Raw genomic sequence first — 12,429 nt, 5'->3', positions numbered from 1 at the left:
CTGTGGCCCAGTCGACTCAATCCAACTACTCTGCCACTCACTCTCATAAAACCAAACAGGTTTCATCTTTTAGTCATAGTGTGGGCTCTGTGTGCATGACAGCCGACAACTAATGAATGGCCAAGGGAAGTAGAATTCATATAATTAGGCGGCAAGGAACAAGGAACAGGGGTGGTCTTGGATCTCACAAACTGAAGAGAAGAACGTCTGTCTTGATGTCTTGTGTTTTATGTACAACAGAAAGGAAAAAAAGGGCAGAGATTGTGGCTGAACTCACCCTCCTGTTAACCCTTTGTACAGTGCCAGCTCCTTCAGTTATCATGTTACTGGCTGTCACAAAAAGGGACGAGCAGGACTGCGCGGGAAGGTCAGCACTTAGTAAATTAGACATCCCCAGCTATTTTCAGTCATTTAAACTGATACAGTCATGAGACAAGATTAACAACTGCGGTTGGCGAATCTGACACACACCCCAACTAGACAACTTCGGCTTAATGCTCCTGGAATAGATTACCTGCATATTCCCCTAAAATCCCATTCATGATTTATGGGAATTTTTGGAGTTATCACATGTGACATCTCACTTAACCACTTCTGGGTGTCGTTTCAGCAGACATTCAGATTCGCTGTTTATTTACTACTCTATCCATATAAAAGCAAATACAGTGATCCCCCTGCTATATCACGGTTCAGCTATTGCGCCCCAGCTACATCGCGGATTTATTATTATTATTAATAGGGGGCTCTGCCCCCTGCTCGCTTCGCTTGCCCATCCCCTGGTTTGGTTTACCGGATAAACAATTTAAAGAGATTGTTACATATGCATTATTTTCATTTTTACTTTAAAACTTTTGTAAAAACAATAGTTGTCCTTTATTTCCTGCCCTGGGCATGGTTAAATCTCTTTCTCACGGGATTTATAACGCTGCTTGCGTTGTGAAGCGGGGGGGTTTGAACGCATGCTAAAGAGATGCGATCGGTTCAGCTGCTGTTTTGCTGCTGATGCTGGCATGTTTCGCTTGTCGCACTTTGCGTCAATCATTTAAAACCCTTTACAGTAGCTGTCCTTTTGCCATTTTGTGTCTCTGCTGCTAGCGTTCTTAAGGGGGGTTGGGGGGGATGTGGAGGGGGCACTGTCTCACAGGTTTTGCTCCCTAAGGTTGTAATGTCTAGTCTCGCGTGTCATCAAAGTGTCTCTCCGAGATGATCTGGTCTTGATTGCTTCGCTCAACTCCCCGGGAGGCGTGCAGTTCGCGTCTCTCCCGCTCGCGTTGTGGGGAGCTGAACACACGCTAATGAGAAGCGGACGATCAGCTACTGGCTTTGCGCTGCTTCTGCCAAGATGCCTGTTCTGCTTGTCGCTCTGCACGTCGATCATTTACAAGCCTGTACAGCAGCTGTCCTTCTGTCTCACTGCCTTGTCTTGCATGACGTTAAAATGTCTGGCGCGGGATGTGAAATTGTCTTCCGAGAAGATCACGTCTCGTCTCCCTGATCTCCCTTCCAAGATTTTTTATTTATTATAATAGAGAGATGTTACTCATATCCTTAGCCCAACATCCACATATTATATGTGTTTACAAAGTGTGTTTTAATAAGTTTACATGTGTTTAAAGAGTGTGGGAGGGGTATTTTAAGGCTTAAACTATAAAAAAAAACGTTTTATTTATATGGTCTTTCTATATCGCGGATTTTCACCTATCACTGATGGGTCTGGAATGTAACTGTAAAACTCTTTAATGGAATACTCTGCCCAAAACGGACTCTTTTTTTTTTCAGTTGCTCACCCCACCTAATTTTTTCCTTGGACATTGCTACAAACTCTTTTCAAACTCATGTTTTCATACAGAACAGACATAAAGTTTGTGATGTTACCGTATATACTCGCATTTAAGTTCTCCCGCAGATAAGTCAGGACTTGATTTTATCGTATAATTTCTGGTATTTTATAATGTCGGTCATATAAGTCGAATGAGGAAAACTCACACTATTGGTCCAAGAAATTCTGATATGCTAACGCCCACCTGAGAGAGTAACCACGGAGCACACGGCCTTTTTTTTCTATGTATTGTGCCTACATGACCACACGGTAATACCCAAACTATTCTGAAGCAACGTTTGCACTGTTTTGTGTTTTTTGTATCTCACACCCTCATACACCTTTATCGTAAGAGCATCCCTTATCTACGATGGAGCGTTCGATCAGACGAAAATATGAAGCTGGTTTTAAATTAAATGTTCTTAAAGTAGCAAAAGAAATTGGTAACTGCACTGCTGCAACAAAATTCAATGTGTCTGAGAAACTGATGCGAGATTGGAGGAGGCAACAAGATGTAAAAAAATAAATAAATAAATAAATAAATGTAAGCCTCGCATTTTTGAACGGCCGTATAAGTCGGGGTCTGATTTTATGATCGATTTTTCAGGTTTAGAGACCTGACTTATACATGAGTATATATGGCAATAGTGTGGCCATGATTAAGTCATGTGACCTGCCTGTGCTCCAATTGGAAAACCAAAATAAACATCACCAATTGTATCATAAGTGTTGTAAGTTGCCTTGGATAAAAGGCATCAGCCAAATAAGTAAATGTAAAATGACCAACCCTGGACAACAGCAAACAATATCATAAAATACCCATGTTACTTGCATCGTGTAACCCACATGTCAAGTCGTCCATCTGTATGCTCACAATGTCCCCCAACGCATGTACTTTCACTAAATTATTATTAAATAAACCAATTCCAGAAAACGCTCATGTGAATGAAAATGGAACGCAGTCAAACACAGCAGAGCATTTGAATTGAAGACACCAATACCCCCCCCCACCAGTCCAGCCAGTAACAGCTGCTTTATTGGCTAACACTGCCATTCAAAAAGCATGCGCAACAGTCACATAAACGTAAAGATTAAGAATTAAAAGAAAAGTGAGTACAACCATTACCTCCTACTTGTAAATAAATATCCGAGATGCTTTGACAAGAAGGTCAGTTCACCTGTGCGATTTCAGAAACTGCCACTAAATAATCCTGAAGTACTCCAGTTCTGTACGTGAATATAAATGCAATGACGGGAGGAGAGTCTTCAGTGCAAACGCTAGTACACGATTGAGTGCCTTCCACTTTCAATCACGAATGTTTACCTGGCAATATTTTAGTAAAAAAATACATGTGTTTCAGATGTTGTGTGCTTGCCACTGGACAACCTGCCACATGGATTATGCGACACAAGCAATTTGAGAATTTTTTTCCCCATGGATGTCTTTAATACCATTTGCTATCGTTCAGCGTTGGTAGTCACAGCAACTTTTTTCCAAAACACAAGATTAAAAATTTTTCTAGATCATCACTACAAATTACATGGTGTAAGTAACATACAGTATTTCTCTATTATAATAAAAAAAATCCTGGGATGAGGCGAGACTTTTTTTAGCCTGACACAAGACGTGACTTTTTCCAGAGAGATACTTTCAAGTTCCGCAAGATGAGACTTTGTGCCAAGAGATTTAACCAGGCCCGGGGCCGGAAATAAAAGACAAAGAGTAGATGACAAAGTATGAACGTCGTAAAGTATTCAAAAACGTTGGCGTGATACACAAGCAGAGCAGGTTAGAGATAATGAAATTCAAAAGTCTAAAAAAAAAAAAATGCTACTAAAGATCGCATTAGCGCAAACAAACAGAAATTATTACTCAGTGAAATAACAGATCAGTGAAAAGAGATCGAATATATTGTTTGGATTAAACTAAGTTGGAGACTTGTAGATCGTCTAATTCGTGTTGCCATCAGGGAAAAAGTAGTGCTTCTCCCCAATGAAGAGGCGTATCCGCAAGAATTAAAAGATTTGCTGTTTGGTGAAAGTGAAATCCACATATGTGAGTGGCAGAGACACGAAGTGGCTGTTGCGTAGTGCAGGCAAAACGAGCAGTAGAAAACAAAAATATAATTTATGGGCGGAGTATTCCTTTAAAAATGTATTGCATTGCTCCAAATACAAATATTATTCAAAAGCCTAGAGGTCCGTGTTGCACTACAGCTCAGATAATTGGAGTAGCATTGTTTCTTCAGAATTGTCCTACTGAGAACTTCCATTCCAAAGAATATTCACTCACTAGGATATCTGCATTTCCCTTCTGCCCCACAGCATGTGAGTGAAGCATAAAAAAGTTTGGAAAACAGTGGGATGCTAATTAGGTGAATTTCTCATATTCCAGAGTCAGCCAGCATGGGCAAATATGTGAAAAATGAAGTTTAATGTGAATGTGAAGATTTACAATAGAAAAAGAAGTATAAATAATTGTTAGCTCAGAGCTTAAAAGACGACCTGGGAGTCATAGTTTGCTTGATGATATCTATGACCAGATAGTTAGTCAGTCATTCTCTAACCCGCTTAGTCCTGAAGAGGGGCGCAGGGTCCTGGAACCCTGTTCAGAACTAAGGGCACAAGACAGGGAACAAAATCCAGGACAGGGCGGCAGTCCATCGCAAGGCAAACACATCCACCCACCCAGCATACACAAGGGTCCATTTAGAAACGGCAATTCACCTAACTGTGGGCGGAAACACGGGGAGAACATGCAAACTCCACACAGGGAGGACCCAGGACATGAACCCTGGTCTCCTTACTGTGAGGCAGCAGGACTACCACTGTGCCACTGCGCCACCCACAAGCAGATAGTACAGTGACATAAAGCCAACAGAATGCCAAATTATAGCTTTTATAGCACAGACATCGCTGGTTTAGTATTTTGTGGTTGAAAGAACTCAAATCCCAAAGAATCAACGGGATGATGTGAATTTGCGTGCATGATCAATCCCCCTCTTCAAACGACATGAAAGCAGGCTTGCATGTATGCAATCAGAGCTGGCTTTTATCAGATTGTTGAATGTTTCTTAAAAACACGTCCGAGTCCATAACTTTCTTACGAGTCCTGATTTTTAGACACAAAGGTAATGATTACTACTGGTAGCCATGGCTCAGATTCCCTCGCTAGTCTGTCCTAGCTGTGCCACGTGTACACATTTAAATTGAGCACTATTAAATTTACCTGTACAAAAACATGGTGATAGGTCATATTTTTTGTTGCTCACTGACACTTTTACACTTTATACAAATGTCAAACTACAGTAAAGTCAGAGTTACCTCAGAGGCTGAATCAGAGGAACTGGAGCTAGAAGAACTGGAGGAGTCACTGGAACTATCTGATGCAATTCCTGTTGACTCTTGGAGATCAACGGCATCTGCTAATGCTGCCAACTCCGGCCGTTCCTGCTTCAGTATCCTGACATAAACAAAAAGATCATGTGAATAATATAAACATGTTGGTATTCATTTAATTTAAAGTATGTTAATAAATACAAAATCATCAACAGGATAGGATATGAAGGTACAGAAAAGTTTTGGGGCCTATCCAGTTTGGGAACCTAGGGTTGGATCTCTGCTGTTTTGAAGATGTTGTCCTCTTGGGACTGATAGGATTGTAATCTCTGATAGACACAGAAACACTAAAATATCCAAAAGGAATAAAAAATCTTTGACAGAATTATAACACAAATAATTCAGAGCCTACATTTTGAGGGCCAACCTACAGATGGCATGGTAGAAATTTTTGTTTTAATTGCTTTCTTAATTGCTTTTATCAATATGCTGTTGCTGGAGTACGTGAATTTCCCCTTGGGATTAATAAAGTATCTATCTATCTATCTATCTATGGTTCCTTGCACTATCACCCTCTGCTTCCCATGTCTGGACTAATTCTGCACCCATCTAAAAACATCACCCTGAACTCACACTTGTTTAGTTTGGTGCCCAACCTCTCATGTGGCACCTTATCAAATGTTTTCTGAAAGGCCAGATAAATAATATAATGTATATTGGATGTTTGGATCTATCTACTCAATGTTTGTAGTGACAGCTGGGAAAATTCTTTAATCTCATATTTTCATGAAGAATGGAGATACAAAACTTTGACAGAATGGGCTTCTATGATGACCAACAGAGGACCACATCAAATAAAATGAAAAACATCCATTAAAAAAACAACTCCACCTGTCAAGTTACCAAGTGATGTGCTTACAACACGCAGAAAGCATGCATTTGCTTGTTAAAATACTGTCAATTTCATACTGTATTTCCTGAAAATCAGAGCAGTCCACACAGAGGAATTCAACTAATACAGGAAAAAGCTTTGGAAATGGAAGACCTGCGGTGGGCTGGCACCCTGCCAGGGGATTTGTTCCTGCCTTGTGCCCTGTGTTGGCTGGGATTGGCTCCAGCAGACCCCCGTGACCCTGTGTTAGGATATGGCGGGTTGGATAATGACTGAGTGACTGAAATGGAAGACAGGATTCTTAACCAATGAATCCTGTTTGAATGCGTTTCCCACTGCATGCACTGTCCTGATTTTCTGGAAATTTTTTTTAACAATATTTTATCAAGAAATGCATGCACTTGAGTATACAACTGGATAACTTGACATGTGGATTATGCAACACAAGTACCGCAAAATATTTTCATGGATGTATTTGATATTGTTTGCTGCCGTTCAGTGCTAGTGTTCATTGAGCCCTATTATATCAGGAGCTTTATGATCTCTGTTCTTTATGAAAGAGAGAGGAGGTTACGAAAAAAAGCGCATTGCCGCACCTACCACATAACACACCAACTCAGGATCCCAGATTAGGACCCGAGTGCAGCCATGCAACGGGTGACACTTCAGCACCACACTAGTTCAGATGGAATGGACCAGTGGGAGGTTTTATTATGGTGGCTGGAGTGCCAATTGTGCCACCAATCCCCAGGTTTTTCCCTGTAGGTTAGAGGGCCTACATGCAGGCTGAACGCAGATTAATGTCATACCCAGGACGAAGCAATTGCAGGTTAAGGGCCTTGCTCAAGGGCCCAATGGAGAAGAGTCATTTTGGTCTTTACGGGATTTGAACCCACAACCTTTTGATTACCAGTGCAGACCCCTAGCCTTAGAGCCGCCCCTCCGCTTCACTCTTTATGAAAATATGAGATTAATATATTTTTTCCTCTGCCATCACCACAAAGCACATGAGGTAAGTAGCATATAAAAATATATCTTCAGGGGTGGAGGAATCCTTCAAAAATAAAAAATAAAGTTGGAATGGATACAAACACGGCCTTTCATAATAATGTTTGATCAAAAAGCCAATTTTTCCACTTCATGACAGAGATATTACTGAATAACTGCAACCCTGGACCATGCAGCACAGATGGTGTGTAGTACAGCTGCTTGCACACAGAAATGCAAAATCATTTCCAACAGGGCAAATTATAAGATGCAACATAATGCTGCTTAGAAATCAAACACACGAAATATCAAGGTGAAAAACAAAGTCTTATCAAAGCAACAACCCAGAGCAGAATAAATGAACTTCCCACTGAACTGTAGCAGCACAGAGTGATGAACATACGACTCTTATTCAATACTCCACCCTCAAAATGATTATTTTAAATGTTTTTCATCTTCATTTCAGAAAAATGAAGACAGTAGCTTCAATCTGACCACATGCATTTCCCTTCCCATCCTAGGAATACACCACATTTAACACTGATTACAGCATATGGGCCACTTTACATAACACAAAGAGAATTTACGTTGTGTCAGAAAAGATTACCGCCGAATTATTTTACAGCTGATTTGACACCCAGTCATTTCACGTGGAATTTTAACTACTTAATTAAAGAGCAGATATGTGTAAAGCCGAAGGGCACTGGAAACAGGAGTCCCTAAGGACATGCGCTTATATACAGTACTTACTCTTATTATCTCCACAGACACAAGTAATGAACCATGTGGGTGGATTAGAACATCACTTAAATTGGAATGTGTGGCTTGTGACCCAATATCCGTCCAATTGTCTTTTTTCACAGCACTGACCAAAAAAACAGCAGCAGAGACTGAATTGATAGCTGAGCCTCTAGAGCGGTGACTCCCAACATGGGGTGAACGCGCCACTGGGGGGCAATTCAAAAATGTAGGTACGTTAAACAATTTATAAAATGAAAAAAATGAAATTAACTGTTAAAAATGATAGAAAAAAATAAATACATAATTTTTATTTTTTACAGAGACATTTATATATTTATATAAACATAGAGGGGATGGTGAACAACCCTTTAATTTATGATTTTACAGCCGGCTTGGATTTTTCTACTTAGAAATCGTTTTTACCATTAAAATAATGTGAATTGTAACAATGATTATAAAATTTTGCAATATAACAAAAATATAAAATGATCACAATATTACAGAGCAGTGGTTCCCAACCTTTTTTTGGCCACGCCCCACCTAGGCCTCTCTAAAATCACGATGTCCCCCACTGTAACATATACCTTATTCTTATTATTACCTATTTAAAAAGTGAACTCTTACTCACGTGGAGGAAGCCCAGAAGGTCATTAATTTGGTCTAAACAAGCTTCCAAAGAACATGGAAACAAAAGAGGGAAAGAAAGGACAGCTGAAGTACTGACAAAGAAATCACTAAGAAAGTGTAAAAAAAAAAAAAAAAAACAAAATATATACAGTCGACCCTTGATATATGACCGGCCTGACATGCGAACAACTTGATTTATGACCAAAATTTTTGTTTTGATTTACGACCAACATCTTGCATTACGACCTGAATGCGGTCACGTGTATCCGCTTGCGCGATTGTAAACAAACAGCCGAGAGCGTTCGTAAGCGTCAGTCGGAGCCCAGAAACGTGTGTTTGTGGACGTAATTTCGGTCAGTGCAGTGATTTATATAATTTTTTTCGATAATTGCTAAGGAAGGAAGAGAAGGTAACGAAGGTAAAGAAAGCGATCACAATCGAAACGAAGAAGGAAATTGTGCGGAAATATGAGAGTGGTGTTCATGTGACAGATCTCGCTAATATGTACAGCATGTCGAAATCCACCATCTCGACAATTTTACAAAGAAAAGATTTGTATAAGGAGGCTCCTTCCAAACAATAACCACCTTCCATTTCATTCTCCTCCTCCTCCCTTCCTGCAGCCCAAAGTTATCAAATTAAATGGTGAGTACAGTATGAAATTGTTGTTTCTGATAGGCTAGACACTTTTTATAACTTTTTGGTTAGTACATTAGAAAAATTATTGTTTTTTTGGTAAATTATGCACATTATACAACCCTTTTTTATTATGAAAAGGTTAAGTAAGTGTTGCTGTGGGAGGTTCAGAATGCATTATGGGTATTTCCATTATTTCTTATGGGAAAAATAGTCTCAACTTACAACCAACTTGAGTTACAACCAGCCCTCGCAAACGAATTGAGTTCATAAGTCAAGGGTCCACTGTATATAAAATGAAGTAATATGAAAATACAGCAAATACAGTTTTGAAAACATATAATAAGAGACGTGATATTCATAAATATAAAATAACTTTAATGACAGCTTTTTCTGTAATATTTTAATCATTTTATATTTGTTATATTGCAAAATTTTATAAAATAACTTAATGACAGCTTTTTCTGTAATATTTTGATCATTTTATATTTGTTATATTGCAAAATTTTATAAAATAACTTTAATGACAGCTTTTTCTGTACTATTTTGATCATTTTATATTTGTTATATTGCAAAATTTTATAAAATAACAATGACAGCTTTTTCTGTAATATTTTGATCATTTTATATTTGTTATATTGCAAAATTTTATAAAATAACTTTAATGACAGCTTTTTCTGTAATATTTTGATCATTTTATATTTGTTATATTGCAAAATTTTATAAAATAACTTTAATGACAGCTTTTTCTGTACTATTTTGATCATTTTATATTTGTTATATTGCAAAATTTTATAAAATAACAATGACAGCTTTTTCTGTAATATTTTGATCATTTTATATTTGTTATATTGCAAAATTTTATAAAATAACAATGACAGCTTTTTCTGTAATATTTTGATCATTTTATATTTTTGTTATATTGCAAAATTTTATAATCATTGTTACAATTTATATTATTTTTAATGGTAAAAATGATTTCTAAGTAGAAAAACCCAAGCCGGTTGTAAAATCAAAAATTAAAGGGTTCTTCACCATCCTTTCTCTGTAAAACATAAAAATTTGTTTATTTTTTCTATCATTTTTAACAGTGAAATTCTGCTTTTTCATTTTATAAATTAACGTACCTAATTCTCAAATTGCTCCCCTAAAAAAATCAAACTGCGCCCCACGTTGGGAATCACCGCTCTAGAGGCTATGCTGCCTGTCTGAATAATAATAATACTACTAAAAAAAAAAAAAAGAAAATACATAAATCAATAGCTTGAGGCAGCCATTTACCTGTACCATTTCCGAGAGAGCTTGGGTCTACCTCTGACAGTCTTGTGCCACACAATTGGAAAGTTAGCAGTGCTGGCAAAGTTCTGCGTCACAGCAATAGTCACATCCAAATTGAGAACAACGTGCCACCAGCCCCCTGTAGATGCAGAGCAATACATTTGGTCATAAACATAAGTGGAACTTTATTATCACCATAGTATTCATGAAGCAGCTGTTTCAATGGAACACATCATTGTTTCCCCACACGCAGAAATTATATAAATGATGAAACTCCATAGCCATTTCTCATGCTGCCCTCAACACTTTTTGAAACTCATGTCGATGAAAACAGTGCATGGAGACTGCTATCTTTGTATTTATTTCACTTGCTAACACGTTTTGTTCTGCCCCACATGTTAGCTGTTATTTGTTGAGCTGTACTTGTCATTTATTAACACACCAGTCAGTCACGTCCCACCCTCACAGTGGTGCTACAAAAGTCTATGAAACTCACGTAAAGCACATAGGTCCCATAATAAACATTTGAATACAATACACCCCATGTGTCTCATGTAGGCACCCGTGTATCTTTTGTTTCGGTCATGTCCAAAGCGTATCTTTTGGGTATATAAACCCCTGGGTCTGGTTAGTTGTGGTACGCAGCAATCTGAACATCTGTCTATGCGCTTCTCTTTGTCTTGATCCAACCGTGGAAATCACTCGCCTTGTAAATGTCTTTTAAAGCTTTATTGTTTAATGTATATACCTGTATGTTTCTTTTGTATATATTTCAGTTTACAAAGAGTTACGTCCAGTAAAAGCCATCAAGAAAGCTCACACATTGCTGTTTTTATGTGGATGTGCCGAGTTGTTTAAGCTCTCTGTGGCCGCGTTTCATGGACAGCGCGGAGTGAGGCAGAAAACTTTTGAAAAGCTGTACTTTAAAGGTAACACTTATTGCTTACTTTAGGTGTTTTAGCAGTGTGCGTAAAATCAACTTAATACCATTTGCTGTTTAAGTGTTTCTATTATTTATATATTATCTTGTGCACTGTGGGAGTATATAGACATTGACAGGATGAGCACATTTCCTTGCAAGTCTTCTGCACTGATAAACCAGTCAAGCTATTTCTTCACTAAGATTCACTATCCCATGCGGCCATCTGTGATCCAGGAATAAAGGCAAGTGTCCCAGCTGACTGCGAGACTGACAGCACTGAATCTTCGAGGACAAAGCCTGGAAACAATTAGTAATGACTTAAGCACATTTATATTATGTAGAATGCCCAGTGGTGGCCTAGAAGTCTTTTGGCCTTGGAACCCCTGCAGATTTTGTTCTTTCTCCAGCCTAACTGGAGTTTTGTTTTTTCTGTCCTCCCGGGCATCTAACCTTATACAATATTATACTGTAAAAGATGAGGACATTGATATCAGGACACTACTCTTCTACTAATTATATATCTAAGCTTTATAAGATTTGATTAATTTATTTTTTTCTTTACTTATTCATGATTCTTATCTAATGTTATTTGTTTTTTCCTTTCTGGTAATTTTCTCTTTGATATCTTGTAAAGCAGTACATTCTTTGTAAGAAAATGTGCTACAGAAATAAATGTCATTTGTGCTGTTGTTGTTGTAGAATTGTGCAGACCCTCACACCAAGTGATTTGTTCAGCTAAATATCATGAATGTCTTTGGACAATAAGGGAATAATGGAGTCTCTGCACACAACTTTCATACCCAGCGTATCTTGTATTTTTCAAACAAGTCTTATCCATTACTAGCCGTCCCCTGCAGCTGTGCCCGTGTAGAAGTGAAACAGGACAAACTTTTAAAATCAATAAACAAACAGGTATCGCTAGCTAAGCAGAGGGAAGGTACGCTCCAAAACGTGGCCAGAGGTACAGCGATTTCAATGGAGGCTGCTGCGTGAGTGAGGAGGACCTGGGTCCCCACTCCTGACATCACACTTCACCCTCCCCTCTGCGTCTCTCAGATTTGCGCAAATAAATTGGTGCTGCAAGCGAACTTGGATACGTAGTGCGATGAGAGAAGTCGTAAATCAACTGGAATGCTCAAGCAAATTATAGAAAAAACCCGATTGAAATCTGTTAAGTACTTCTCTCGT

General features: G+C 38.5%; 1 protein-coding gene across 1 annotated transcript in view; it reads right to left on the bottom strand.

Moving 5' to 3' along the window:
* Positions 1 to 12,429, bottom strand: part of jmjd6 (jumonji domain containing 6, arginine demethylase and lysine hydroxylase) — a 42,860-nt gene that overhangs the window by 3,644 nt on the left and 26,787 nt on the right. The window contains exons 4-5 of the mRNA XM_028819174.2: positions 10,323 to 10,458; positions 5,144 to 5,282 (exon numbers count right to left, since the gene is read on the bottom strand). Coding sequence (XP_028675007.1) covers positions 5,144 to 5,282; positions 10,323 to 10,458 — 275 coding nt within the window. The remainder of the gene's footprint in view (positions 1 to 5,143; positions 5,283 to 10,322; positions 10,459 to 12,429) is intronic.

The sequence above is a fragment of the Erpetoichthys calabaricus genome, chromosome 14 (assembly GCF_900747795.2).
Source record: "Erpetoichthys calabaricus chromosome 14, fErpCal1.3, whole genome shotgun sequence".
NCBI classification, from domain to species: Eukaryota; Metazoa; Chordata; class Cladistia; order Polypteriformes; family Polypteridae; genus Erpetoichthys; species Erpetoichthys calabaricus.
The sequence above is the reverse complement of the archived record's forward strand: the minus strand, read 5'-3'. Positions and strand labels throughout refer to the sequence as shown.